This window comes from Apodemus sylvaticus, chromosome 21, assembly GCF_947179515.1.
Source record: "Apodemus sylvaticus chromosome 21, mApoSyl1.1, whole genome shotgun sequence".
Taxonomy (NCBI): domain Eukaryota; kingdom Metazoa; phylum Chordata; class Mammalia; order Rodentia; family Muridae; genus Apodemus; species Apodemus sylvaticus.
In genome coordinates this window covers 6,190,087-6,204,145 of record NC_067492.1, presented here as the reverse complement: position 1 = coordinate 6,204,145, position 14,059 = coordinate 6,190,087, and the positions used below count along the sequence as shown (strand labels likewise).

General features: G+C 56.6%; 1 protein-coding gene across 1 annotated transcript; it reads right to left on the bottom strand.

Moving 5' to 3' along the window:
* Positions 1–146: 146 nt before the first annotated feature.
* Positions 147–14,044, bottom strand: Vps9d1 (VPS9 domain containing 1). Its single transcript, XM_052167207.1, has 15 exons — positions 13,864–14,044; positions 12,497–12,572; positions 10,635–10,727; positions 10,385–10,547; positions 8,734–8,845; positions 8,582–8,644; positions 6,107–6,159; positions 5,918–6,005; positions 5,659–5,744; positions 4,442–4,926; positions 3,722–3,851; positions 3,255–3,460; positions 2,872–2,968; positions 1,462–1,566; positions 147–983 (listed from the first exon to the last, which is right to left on the bottom strand). Exons 1-15 carry the CDS (start codon positions 13,960–13,962, stop codon positions 890–892), a joined length of 1,950 nt encoding a protein of 649 aa, XP_052023167.1. The 5' UTR covers positions 13,963–14,044; the 3' UTR covers positions 147–889.
* Positions 14,045–14,059: the final 15 nt, after the last annotated feature.

The following is a 14,059-nucleotide window of genomic DNA, read 5'->3' as shown; positions in this document are numbered from 1 at the left end:
TGGGAAGAAACTGCTTCTGTGCAGAGCTCTGGGTTGGGCTGTGGCCCCTCGTTACCCTGTCAGCCGTGATCTCTGGGAGAGTGGCAGAGGCTGTTTGTGTTTCAAGTCCTGCCTGCCTGGTAGGTAAGTGAGCAAGTCACATGGACTTAGATGGAGTGGCTTCTTTATTTTAGGCTGAGTTGGTGGCCATTTGGAGACAGAACAGTCTAGGGGCTGACCTTTAGACTCTGACATTGAAGAGCCTGTACAACTGTGTGTGTTAGCTAGTGTCCTGAACATAGTTCACTGTCCCCATCCAAGATAAGCCCAGGTCAGGACGTCCTGCATCTCGGTAGGAGAAAGGCTCATATCCCAGGCCTGAGCAGTGACACCCGGGCCAGCAGAAGCAAACAGCAGTTTCTGCCTGGTAAATAGCCAGCAGCCCCCCATGACCTGCACCCAGTCCCCCGGGGCAGTGTAAAGCCAGCCCACTTGTTACTAGCAAGAAGCTGGCTTACACCGACTTGGGCTGTCTCAGGAGACTAGCGGAGTGTAAGAGTAGATTGGCCTGGCACGGCTCCCAATGCCCATTTCCGTGCCGATACCCAGTAGGGGCTGCCTAGTGTCCACGAGAATGGGTCAGGGCCATCAGGTCTGCTGGAGGCCCATCAGTGTTGCAGCTCCCCAGGGAACGGCAGCTAGATTTCTCCTATGGGGCCTGAGAGGCAGGCCCAAGACTGAGCAGGCCTGACTCAGATAGCCATGTCCTAGGCCTCCAGGGCAGATGTAAAGAAGGTGGGCAAGAGCTATAGAGTGCCAGCACAGCAGGCTGGCCTCCGGTGTCCCCAAGCCAGGTACACAGTACAGTCTGGAGGGCCTGCGGCTCCTTTGGTCTGAGGTCCAGCCACCACTACTTGTCCAGCCGTCCCCGGGACAGAAGCTCCACATAGCTCAGGGCACTCTGCAGTGATGTCAGGCAGTACCCTTCCTCTCCAATCAAGTACCTGTGTGAGGTGAGGAAGGACGGGGCGCCTGAGAGGACAGACAGGCAGCCTAGTCCTCCGGAGGGCAACATCTTCCCTTCTTGCTTGGCCAATGACATGGCCACAGGTCACATTGTTAGAGAGCTGGGTCAGGGCAGGCCTTTCTCCATTGCCAGTCCTGGTCCTGCCATGGCCCTGCAGTGCACACTGCTCTTCCCTAGGCAGATGCTGCTCAGGGGACCTCAGCTCCTGCACAGGGTCTCCTGAAGGCTGCAGAGCATGCAGGAAAGACTGTCCCGTGCACAGGCGGCTCTGACGGCTGTCCAAAAGCGATGGGCTGCAAGCCCCTTGTAGCTCCCACGGCCTACCAGAGCCATTGCTTTTGTTCTGGGGGCGAGGTGCCCTTGTCCTTGCTACAGCTGCCCTGTCCCCAGGTCTTCCCCAGAGACCCTTCTCCCACACCAGCCTCCTAATCGCCCGCTTCCCGGCTCTTTCCTACCCTTCATGAGTGAATTCCTCCAGGGCCGCACACTCTGACACCAGCTGGGGGAGGCCACTTCTCAGCACCACAAACGACAGTATGGGCAGCAAGTCATCAGCACCACTGCTGGGCAAAGGCAAGGAGGTGAGTGCGGCCAAGGACACTTGCTCTGGCTCTCTGAGGCCACCGTGGCCAGGCTGGCTACAGTTCTTGTACCCCCATCCCCCAACAGCCCAGGAGATCTCCTGGCCATGGGCCCAAATAACTCAGCAGCAGGATACACTAGTCTCTTCTGACTGTCTACTTGGCTGTGGACTTACATGCTTTTGGAAGCTTAGGAGCCAATGTCTGAGGCTGGAGGATAGTCACCTCTGTACTAGCCTTTGGGCCCATCTCAGGAGACTCTAGCAGCACTAGGTAGGGTACACATCCAGAGCTTCTTGGAAGAACATAGGACCAAGAAGCAAGGGGGCAGCTGGAACCTGAGTCTGACCTCTTCCTCATGGGCTAAAGAGGCCCCACACACCTGCTGCACCTGCTCAGGGTCCTGTCACCCACAGGGACACGATAGCCCCCCCTGTTGGGGGTGGCTTGGGGGAAGGCTGTGATTTGCAAACACAGCCTGGGAACTCTTTTATAAACCAGGTAAAGAGGACAGCAGGAGGCAGGTTCTGAGGTGAGGATGGAATCGTAACCCAACCTCAGAGTGGCTGAGAAGTGTCTGCCCTCCTCTTGGGTTGAACTCCTCATAGGTGACCTCATACTTGGCTCTAATATTTACTTGTGGGCTCCAGGTACAGGCCAGGGTCACAGCCCCTCGGTCTGCCAGCAGGCGTCCAGGCTGATTCTGGTCCTTTGGACAAGGCGCAAAGGTCTGAGTTCATGCTAGGACATGATGGACATTGACTCCAGGTCAGAGGACTCAGTTAGCAGCTGAGTTGGGGGGGGGGGTAGGTAGGCTCACAGCATCGCAGAGCCTGAGGCTGTGTGGGAAGAACCCGCCCCATCTTGGATGTGCCAGGGAGCCCTCATGCTCGATCTATTCAGGAAAGGGGTCTCACTTTGAAAGTGCACCTTCCCTGCTCCCTCTAAGAGTGTTCCTGGGGGTCCTGGCAGGTCTTTCTCAGAGAGTAGCTCTCAGTCTCACCAGATTACCAAGGACCCAGGATCCCTAGGATTTCTTGGCCTCGTCAGAGGACACCGCAATAGCGGCTTGTCTGGATGGGCTGGAACACATGGCTGTGAGGTGGGAGCCCTTCTCTTTGCCCTGTCTCCATCAAGGCCTTTGGTAGATATGAGCTGTACTCTGAGGTGCTGTGCTCTGGAGCTGCTAAGTGAAGCAGGCCCACCAGGGTCCTCTGGCCAGTCACAGGGCAGGGACACATACTGGTTAGTACAGCTCCAGACACTGCCTCCCTCGGAACTCACATGGCAGCAGCAGGGGGCTGGGGTCCTCCCTCAGGCCCGGCCTCTTGGGCACGGCAGTAGTCTTCTGCACAGATGCAGATGACCCGCAGAGTCCGCACTGTGGAACAGAAAAATGGCTTCAGTGGGTGTGATGTAGTGAAAGAATATTTGCCAAGGGCAGGAAGACTTGAAGGACCTGCTGTGAGGGAGACTGTACTGTTTCTAGTGGTCTCCTAGCACTGCCCAGCCTGTCCTGATAACGCAGGACTGGAGAAAGCTGAAGGGCACTGTCCTGTGTGTTTGCTTAGTGACAGACCGAGGCTAGCAGGGAAGGCGTGGCTAGCAGGGAAGGCGTGGCCCCGTCTTCCACCTCTCAAACCTCTGGGCCCCTCATGTCCCCGCACCGATGCACTCCAGCTTCTTCTGGGGGCAGCTCTCCAAGACCAGCAGCCCCAGCTCCTGGGCTGCGGTGCAGTAGGGGTAGGCGGAGGCTTGGGCCTCAGGGATGCGCGGGAGGAGCTTGGTGGGGATGCCGAGGGCTGCAGGGGGTGCGTTCCTGTAGAGCTCCATGCTCCTGCTCACGGCAGCCTCCCGCGCACGGTGCACACTCCTGAGGCAGAGAGGGCAGGCTCAGCCATCATAGACACACTGTTCCAGGGACATGCAGGGTTACGGCTGGGGATTCTGGCACTCATCCTAGAAGAACTGCTCGGGTATTCGAGCAAATATTCTGACTGTCCCCAGACGGACAGGTGGGGCTAGCCACCTGCAAACTTGCAACGCCCGAGGATGGCCTCGGGGTCAGACAAGCCACTGGAGACTAGGATGGCGGCTCCAGCCGTGGGCGTGGTAAGCCAGGCTGCGGCAGTACCTGTAGAGGGCTAGCAGCAGGGGCCACAGCGGGGAGAAGAATGGCTCCTCGATGCACGCCAGGCAGCGGTCCTTGGAGGTGGCTGTATTCAGGCTTTCGAAGGCCAAAAGGGTCAGCGAGAGCAGTCTATCTGCCAGGAGCAGAGTTTGCAACGTCCAAGTGTGCTCCTGCCTGCCCCCACCTCTCCAGAGCTCTAAGGCCAAAGTCAAGGTGCCCTGTGACCAGACCCTGCTGTGGGACGGCTGCGCAAGGGTCTAAGCAGGCGCCGGGCGGGCTCCCCCGGGCCCTACCTGCTCAGCCTCTCACACCTCCCCTCCCATCCTGGGCTCTCCTTCCCTGGGGCCGACTTGGGAAGGGAGGGGTGGACGGCCCCCTTTGAAAGGCCTGGCTCCTCAATGTGCACACAGCCCAGGGACTTTAGAACAGTGAGTAAGGCCCAGGCTGCTCAGAGCTCCTCACTGGTTCCTACAACGTCTAGAAGCCTTAGAGTGGGCGCAGCCAGGCCACCTTTGTGATCAAAGGCACCACGACCCTAAGCTCCCACCCCAGCCCCACCCACTCTCCGGGGCACTAAGGTAGACTAGGCCTGCTCTTCTGGGCTGAAAGCTTGCTCCTGTGGGTGGGTAAACAGATCTTTGCTGTCCCGGGCAGCAAGTTGCACTTGAGGGAGGGCTGGCAGATGCAACTGGAGCAGGTCCTGTGTGGTCCCTGCAGGCTCACCGATGGCATTGTGAATGTCCCTTACTGTGCTCTTCAGACATTCCAGCAAGGGCTCCCTCTTTGCTCCTGGGGTCTGTGGCTCAGACAGAGCCAAAAACTGTTCCAGGTCCTCAAAGGAGCTGTCCTTGTCTGGCAGGTGGGACAGAGCATCCAGCAGGGGTGAGGAGGGCCCCGCTGGGCTGCCATCTGCCTCTCTGTCCAGGGGCTCTGAGTGGAGTGCGGGGACAGAGGGTGTGGACGGAGGGCCATCCAGAGCTCTTGGGGCTGTGCTGGGCTCTGGGGGGCAAAGCATGCAGTAGAGGCTCTGAGAGGACCGCAGCCTCCGGCTCCCAGGGGCCAGGAGGCCATTGGCTTCTGGGGGCAGGGAGCAGCTGCCCGGGATGGGCACAGCACTGACGGCAGCCCGGCTCACGACGGGGTACAGGGCGCTGTACACTGCACACTGGAGCTTCTTCAGGAGCTGGGAGATTGGGTGATCAGGAAGGCTGCAAGGGGCAAAGCAGGCAACATAGCCCTCAGGCGTCTGCCCAGGCAGGCACCTGTCGTGCCCACCCATTTTTCTCACCCCAGCAAGAACGAGTACTATAGCGGCCCCCCCCCCCCCCCCCCCCAGTGCTGGGCAGGGCTTCAGTCTACTTCTTAGCCTGAAGCTTCTGAATCTGACCTCAATTTATATTCAGTGGTCTCAGTCACCTGGGCCTTATATCCTCATCTGTGACACTGCCTATACAAAAAAATCCCAGAATTCCTTGAAGTAACTTCTCTGACATTCCCTGCTAGTGAGTATCACAAGTGCAGTGTGACCCACACGATCTGGAGAAGGTAATGGAAGCCAATGAAAACCTATCAGCACAACAGGCCCCTTTGCAGGAGCCCTTTGCCCCCACGTTCCCTGGCATAGCCTTTCTCTCTCTCTCTCTCTCTCTCTTTGGATTTTTGGATTTGGTTTTTTCGAGACAGGGTTTCTCTGTGTAGCCCTGGCTGTCCTGGAACTCACTCTCTAGACCAGGCTGGCCCTGAACACAGAAATCCGCCTGCTTCTGCCTCCCAGAGTGCTGGGATTACAGGCGTGTGCGACCACTGCCTGGCCCAGTGTAGCCTTTCTAATGAATCTCCCACTTTCCTCCTTACCCATCGCCTGGCAGGGAGAAACTCAGGCTGGGGGATGGGCTCTGTAGGGGGATGGGCTCTGTAGGGGATGGGCTCTGTAGGGATACCTGAGTAAGTGGGAGACCAGGCTGGTCACCAGTGACAGGTCCCCCGGGCTCCGCTTGAGCTTGGCTCTCCAGTGCTTTGGCCAGTCCTGCAGGACAGAGGACCTTGGAGGAAAGCACAGTCGGATCTCCACGATGGGGGGCCCTTCGCGTGCAAGGGCTGTGTGGGGTGTCCTGGGGTGTGGGAAGGAACCAAGTCCTATAGGCCTGTGTGATCCCAAGTCTGCCACCCCTCTGCTTGGACCAGTGGGAGTCGACTCACATGGTCTTGCTCATATTCCAAGATGGCGGCATAGAGGGCTCGCTGCTCCCGCTCCTCTGGGGTCAGAGCAACTTGACTGCAGAACCTCCTGAGGAAGAACACAAGCTGGGAACAGGGGTGGCCCTACAGGCTCAGGGAGCCCCTTCCAGGCATACGGGCGTGTGCCTAGGAGACAGGGAGGAGACACACCTGTTGGCAGCCTCCTGAAGGCGCAGGCGGCGCTCTTCCATCTTCCGCTGCAGCTGGGGTAACAGAGTCAAGGGGCCGGTAGTGTGTGACCTGAGTGGGCCTCCTCCCCTGCCCTGTGCCTCGTCTGCTCCATGCTCTCCAATACACTTGATGTCCCTAGGGTCTAGGTAGTTGTAAGCCTGCCTCTGCCTTCCAAAGATGAGTTCAGCCATTAGTTAAAGGAAGGGGTTTACTCAAGAAGACGGACGTGAAGGTGGAGAGCAGCTAATTAGTGCTGGGGAGGCCAGGAGGCCAGAGCCTAACTAGGTTCCCAGTAGTGGAGGGAGGGTTAAGGCCATGTTCTTGAGGGGACAGTGCCTCACTGCTGGGAATACTTACCGTCCCACACCCACCTGACACCTGGCTCCTCTGTACCCACCTGGCACCTGGCTCCTCTGTACACCCACCTGACACCTGGCTCCTCTGTACACCCACCTGACACCTGGCTCCTCTGTACACCCACCTGACACCTGGCTCCTCTGTACAACCACCTGACACCTGGCTCCTCTGTACACCCACCTGACACCTGGCTCCTCTGTACACCCACCTGACACCTGGCTCCTCTGTACACCCACCTGACACCTGGCTCCTCTGTACCCACCTGACACCTGGCTCCTCTGTACCCACCTGACACCTGGCTCCTCTGTACACCCACCTGGCACCTGGCTCCTCTGTACCCACCTGGCACCTGGCTCCTCTGTACACCCACCTGACACCTGGTTCCTCTGTACACCCACCTGACACCTGGCTCCTCTGTACCCACCTGACACCTGGCTCCTCTGTACACCCACCTGGCACCTGGCTCCTCTGTACCCACCTGACACCTGGCTCCTCTGTACAACCACCTGGCACCTGGCTCCTCTGTACACCCACCTGGCACCTGGCTCCTCTGTACCCACCTGACACCTGGCTCCTCTGTACACCCACCTGACACCTGGCTCCTCTGTACACCCACCTGACACCTGGCTCCTCTGTACCCACCTGACACCTGGCTCCTCTGTACCCACCTGACACCTGGCTCCTCTGTACACCCACCTGGCACCTGGCTCCTCTGTACCCACCTGACACCTGGCTCCTCTGTACCCACCTGGCACCTGGCTCCTCTGTACACCCACCTGACACCTGGTTCCTCTGTACACCCACCTGACACCTGGCTCCTCTGTACCCACCTGACACCTGGCTCCTCTGTACACCCACCTGACACCTGGTTCCTCTGTACCCACCTGACACCTGGCTCCTCTGTACCCACCTGACACCTGGCTCCTCTGTACACCCACCTGGCACCTGGCTCCTCTGTACCCACCTGACACCTGGCTCCTCTGTACAACCACCTGGCACCTGGCTCCTCTGTACCCACCTGACACCTGGCTCCTCTGTACACCCACCTGACACCTGGCTCCTCTGTACACCCACCTGACACCTGGCTCCTCTGTACCCACCTGACACCTGGCTCCTCTGTACCCACCTGACACCTGGCTCCTCTGTACACCCACCTGGCACCTGGCTCCTCTGTACCCACCTGACACCTGGCTCCTCTGTACCCACCTGGCACCTGGCTCCTCTGTACACCCACCTGACACCTGGTTCCTCTGTACACCCACCTGACACCTGGCTCCTCTGTACCCACCTGACACCTGGCTCCTCTGTACACCCACCTGACACCTGGTTCCTCTGTACACCCACCTGACACCTGGTTCCTCTGTACACCCACCTGACACCTGGCTCCTCTGTACCCACCTGACACCTGGCTCCTCTGTACCCACCTGACACCTGGCTCCTCTGTACACCCAACTGACACCTGGCTCCTCTGTACCCACCTGACACCTGGCTCCTCTGTACACCCACCTGACACCTGGCTCCTCTGTACACCCACCTGACACCTGGCTCCTCTGTACACCCAGCTGACACCTGGCTCCTCTGTACCCACCTGACACCTGGCTCCTCTGTACCCACCTGACACCTGGCTCTTCTGTACACCCAGCTGGCACCTGGCTCCTCTGTACACCCACCTGGCACCTGGCTCCTCTGTACACCCAGCTGACACCTGGCTCCTCTGTACACCCACCTGACACCTGGCTCCTCTGTACACCCACCTGGCACCTGGCTCCTCTGTACACCCACCTGGCACCTGGCTCCTCTGTACACCCAGCTGGCACCTGGCTCCTCTGTACACCCACCTGACACCTGGCTCCTCTGTACACCCACCTGACACCTGGCTCCTCTGTACACCCACCTGACACCTGGCTCTTACCCACACCCACCTGACACCTGGCTCCTCTGTACACCCACCTGACACCTGGATCTTACCCACACCCACCTGGTACCTGGCTCCTCTGTACACCCACCTGAGACCTGGCTCTTACCCACACCCACCTGGCACCTGGCCCTTCTCCACCCTCAGCTCAAGACCTCACTCTTAGCTCCCTGTAAGGATGCTGTCTCTTCTCTTGCTTTGGCGATCACCAGATTCTCCATCATCTGACGCTGTAGAGACAGGGTCTAAGGAAAAAAAGGAGGAAGTAAGGCCTGCTCCTCAACTGACTTGACCCTTCTCTGAGCAGACCAGTTCCTCTCTGGGCCTTGCTCACCAGTGATGTCTTCTGCATGGACTGGCTGGGGTCCAGACGGGCCATCCGGGCCTCATATGTGGCCCTCAGCTTCTGGTTTTGTAGGGAGGCCTTCTCCAGTGGTGTCAGCTCCCTAAAAATAATAACAAGCCGTTTTCCATGCACAGGAAACCCAGGAATGTTCTAGAGGCCTGAGCAACCATCCCCACACCCTCTAGATCCTGTTCTAAGACCAAGAGGGAAAAAGATGGTGGTGAGGCAGGAGGCTGATCTAGGGCAGGCTAGAGATCTGGTGCCCAAACACAAGTATCTATAATACTAGGACTTGGGGCTTCTCAAGAGAAGCAGGGCATCTGGACTTATAGAAATAAGTTATAGATCTGTGGCAATAAAATGGAACTCCTGGAGGTTACTACAGGGGCCACACAGCAAGATTCATTTGCAACCCACCAAAAGGACAGACGTGTCTATTCAGCTACAAGTGCTTTCTTCCAGAGCTAGCAGACAAAAGGGCTCGGAGAAGACTGAGGTGAGAGTCCATCTTGAAGCTGAGGTTTGTATGTGCCCCAGAGCTGAAGCCGCACACAGACGGGTGGGCCTTGGGGGGCTACTGGGGTATCTGCCCCAGGGCTGAATCTGCACACAGACTGGTGGGCCTTGGGGGGCAGTGGGTGCAGGTCCATCAGGCAGATGTGAGACTTGATCCTCCAGGCTGTGACTCAGGATTCTCCTCCCTTTATCTTCCAAGCTCTGGGACTGCAGGTGTATCCGACCACCTCTGGCCAGGCTGGCCTCAGATTCAATAGGTAGCTCAGGGTGGACTTGAACCCATGATGTTCTTGACTCCACCTCCACAATAAAGGACTACACGAAGGACTAGGGATCCAGTCCAGGGCCTCGTGCACGCTAAGGAAGCACTCTACCACTAAGCTAGGTGTTTGCCTGCATGTTTGTCTGGGCAGTGTGTACCTGATGCTCAAGGTGGCCGGAAGAGGGCGTCAGATACCCTAACTAGTTTTAGAAAACAAATTTTGGCATTATATTTTTCATTTTTTATTATTTATTTCTATGGATATCCCATATTCACAGAAATTATTCACTTTGACTTCTTCTTCTTCTTTTTTTTTTTTTTTTTTGGTTTTTTGGATTTGTTTTTTTGTTTTTTTTTTTTCCCAAGACAGGGTTTCTCTGTGTAGCCCTGGCTGTCCTGGAACTCACTCTGTAGACCAGGCTGGCCTCAAACTCAGAACTCCGCCTGCCTCTGCCTCCCGAGTGCTGGGATCACAGGCGTGGCCACCATGCCCGGCTTGCCTTCATTTTTTATTTGCTAGCTTTGACTCTATAGTTTCTTGTTCAGGTTTCTTCAAACTTTGTATTTCTAAACAAAGCTCAATGCTGTTTGGCCCGTGTCTGGTAACTACCTGAGATCTTCCCATTCTGTTCTGTCATCACACCCTATCCTTTCTGTTTTCTACAAGGCCGTGTCTGCCCCTCACTTTTTGAAAGACAAGGCACTGTCTTCCTAAGAGAGTTTGCACCTGCTTCTGTCAGGCAGGGGGTGTGTCTACTTTGGGAACCACTTTAACCAAAGGCTCCAAGGGAAACTAACTCACTGTGCTCAGCCTCCAGCCCACCTACAGTGTTAGCACACCTCCCACACTGCCCGTCTCACTTCTTAGAGTTCTGTGATTCCGCCCCCTGCAGCTTCTGGAAGATCTCGGGGGGCAGGAACGGAGAGAGCTTCCCCCCTTCATCTGAGCACACTCGGCGGTGCCGGCTGGTTGGCAAGGGCGCGGGAGGAGCCGCAGGGACGGCTGGCTTCAGGCAGATTCTCCCTGCAAGGCATGCACAGCAGCCTGGTCAGCAGGCTAGGGGCCAGCCCACAAAGCAGGTCCCCAGAGCTCTCTTCTTTGGGTACCCACCAAGTTTGGTAGCTGTTGACTGGGCCCGCTCCAGACACTGTTCAGCCAGCTTCAGCATCTTCGAGGTCTCAGGGGGCACAGTCTCGCCAGCTTCTAGGGAAGGAACACGGGGGATGTTAGTCCTTCTGCGGTGACTCACATTCTGACTAAGAAGAAGGAACTGTAAATGCTAGGCAAGCTCCTCACATTCGTCTCGGAACCGTAGCTCCACACAGGGTGTGCACATGTGACCGGCAGCCAAGCATCACACTGATCTGCCCTTCTCCAGCGCCCGAGTGTCGGGCCTGCTTGTAATCACAGCTCCTCTGGGGACAGCCATGCAGCCCTCATGGTTACTGCACCGAGACACGGGTGCTATGGAGTCTCCTGGCCGACCACCTGCTAGCTGCCTGCTCCACAGACTTTCCCCCTGCAGGTGCCACTGTGAGCACGTCCTCCTTCCACGGTGTCTCCCACGGGTGACCCACGGGTGTCTGTGCTGCTCCCTTCTCCACATGGGCCCGCGTCTATCAGGATACACATCTTCTCTTTGCACTTTGCTAAGTCCTCCCAGCTCCTGCACCCGCTCTCCTGTTCCCTCTTCCAACAAATGCCTCATAAACTCCATTTCCTCCTCATTCCACGTCCATTTCAACACCCAGATTTCCCTAGACTCTCCTCACCCAGCCTTTTGCCAAAGATGGCGGGTCGTTCCAATTTTTTTCTATCCTCTAAGATACTATTTCCTTAAGTTTCTTCTGGAAATCCTGCATAGGTGGCCATTTCAGTCTCTCTACTACCCCTCTGGTAGGAATCTAAGTGAGAGTCACACCCCACCCCCTGACTCCATGTATCCCCTCCTATCCCAGGCCACCAGATAGTCACCAGGGATGCCCTCATTGGTTTCCATTCTCACTCCCAGGCCTCTCCCACCACTGCCCCCAAACCGCATGACCAGTCCTGACGCTCTCCCTGTGTTCCTATGTCCCATGGGTTGCTGTGCCTCAGACTTTACATGTTCATAGAGAAATTCTATACTTCTTAAAAAGTTGAGGCAGGGCCTTATGTAGCCCAGGCTGGCCTGGTGTAGCCCAGGCTGGCCTGGTGTAGCCCAGGCTGGCCTCGTGTATCCTAGACTGGCCTCATGTAGGCCAGGCTGGCCTCAAACTCACTACATAGCTGAGGATGATCTCAAACTTCTGATTCTCCTGCCTCCATCTCCTAAATGCTAAGACTTCAGACTTGTACTAACACATTAATTTATGCTACACCAGAGACAAATCCAGGGCTTCCTGCATGCTAGACAAGAACTCTCTACCAACTGAACTACATTCCTAGTAGCACAGTAGAATTCACTATTTCTCCTCTTATGTGACGTCACTCCTCATCTTCTTGGAACATCCCCTGCTGCGAGCAGCTCACCATCGACCCCAGCAAGTCTGGCTGCTTTCTCTTTCAAAAGATACCCAGGCTCTTTGCTCCTTCCAATGCTGGGTAGAGCTTGGGAGGTTCCCAAAATTCCCTTCCACATCCGTCCAAGATGTACAAGACCCTGCCTTAACTACTTCCTCCTCCAGGACTCTTAAATGTACTTTTGCTGGCCAGGCCCTCCTTTTGTGCAACTCGCTCTTAACTGCCTGAGGCAGCGTCTTGACCAGAGCATTTCTCCTCAGTGCCACCCTGTTACCCTGTGACATCATATGCTAATGATAAGGACCATGTTGGAAAGAGACAGACCACCTCTGGACAATCTTAGAAGGCAGAAAAGGAGATGGCCTCCCCCCTTCGTGTGCACACACCCGCGGTGCCGGCTGGCAGGTGAGGGCATGGGAGGGGCCCACCATTTTGCCATCCTGAGAGGAGCAGCAAGTCTGAAGGCATACCTGTAGTGTTTTCCACGTCTTCAAGCAACACCTGGGAGATGTAATGGACGCTCCTCAGGTATGCCACGTACGCTTCCTGTATGTGGGGGAGAGAATGGCAGTGGTCAGGCTCCTGGAGACAAGAGCCTGCATCCTGCCCACCAGGTGGGTGCCCCTGTGCAAACTGCAGGATCAACAGTGCCTGCTTCTTTTTTTTCTGACAGATTTCCTTCTAGGGTTCAGTGATGGTCTAGCTAGGACGGAGACGGTATCCCTACTGTCTAGACTTGAAGAAAAAAATGTTTTCACTCAAGAGCAAAAAGAATTTCTTCCTTCAACATGGGGCTGAGGCATTCCCAGATGGACACACCTCTCCTCTTTGTGGTGGACACAGTCTTACTGTCCACCACATGAAGGAGCTGACGGGGAGTTGCGTCAGAATCAATACCATTTGTAAAATACGTGTGACAAAGTTCCCTTCCTGTGCGACTCAAAGACTAGTAGTCTTTCCATGTCTTATGAAGAGCACTTCCTGAAATCTGAGGAGGAGGATATGGACTCATTTGTCAATCTCGATTTTTGGCTTAGGTGAAGAAAGAGCATTCTCCAGACTCCAGAATAAGAATCCCCTCTGCTCAAAGGAGTCTAGAATACCCAGTTGCAGGTTTCAGCTGCGTGACCCCTCTGCCCTGGGCTCTGTGACAGCTCACGACGGAATGCACTCTGGTCTACATGTGTTTCGTTTTATTCGTTGTCAAATTACCCACCTTTAACTAACTCAGTACTTCAGATAAAATGGGTTTCAGGTAGGATACTGGTCTTGTGAGGATGCCCTAGAAAACTAAGTTGGGGCACTGAGAACCAGTGATCCTTCCCCTCCTCTCTGGGTGGCCCGGCTGGCTTTTCCACCCGGTTGCCATCCTTTTAATTAGCATTCATTCTCAGTGACAGGCCACACCCCTTTTGTGCCTGGGCTTCTTTACGAATGACCTCTGAAGGCAACACAGCAGCAGCATCACGAATGAGCCAACAGCTGGTCATTTTCTGGATTAAATCTACACAGACTCTTGTCAAGAATACACACACACACACACACACACACACACATCTGTCATCCACATCTTGGATGTGGGTCCTTTGCAAGCAGAACCTCCTCTATTCACACCGATTCATTACACAGGTAAACCCGGGGCCCTGTGCGAGTTGAGCTGTCCGAGGTCCCCGCAGAGCTCGGTGCCCGTAGCCTCCCGGCCCGGAGCCTCGGGGCGGGGTCCCAGAGCCGCCGCGCGCGTCGGAGGCGCCGATCCCCTCACACGCCCTCCCTCCCTCGCCCACCACGGGCCAAGCGCCTCCCGGAGCTGCGGCCGCCGCGCCCCTCCCAGCCTCACCCGGGGCCGGTTGCCGGTGTCTAGCTCGATGGCCTTGTTGGCCAGTTTCATGGCGCTTTGCAGTGGCTTCGTCGCGCCGTCCCCGGCCGCAGCGGCCATGGCGCCGGGCGGGGGAGGCCTCGGCGGCAGGGGCGGGGTGGACGCCTCCAGACCGGAACGCGGAGTGCGAAGCTGAGGGAGCTGCGGGAGCTGCGCA

What these genes read in the sequence shown, in the direction of transcription:
- Vps9d1 (XM_052167207.1), bottom strand. Translation starts at nt 13,962, where the DNA reads ATGGCCGCTGCGGCCGGGGACGGCGCGACGAAGCCACTGCAAAGCGCC. An exon ending in ACACCGGCAACCGGCCCCGG is followed by an intron (nt 12,573 to 13,863) that starts GTGAGGCTGGGA and finishes CCCCACATACAG; the next exon opens with GAAGCGTACGTGGCATACCT. An exon ending in TGGAATATGAGCAAGACCAT is followed by an intron (nt 5,745 to 5,917) that starts GTGAGTCGACTC and finishes TCTGTCCTGCAG; the next exon opens with GACTGGCCAAAGCACTGGAG.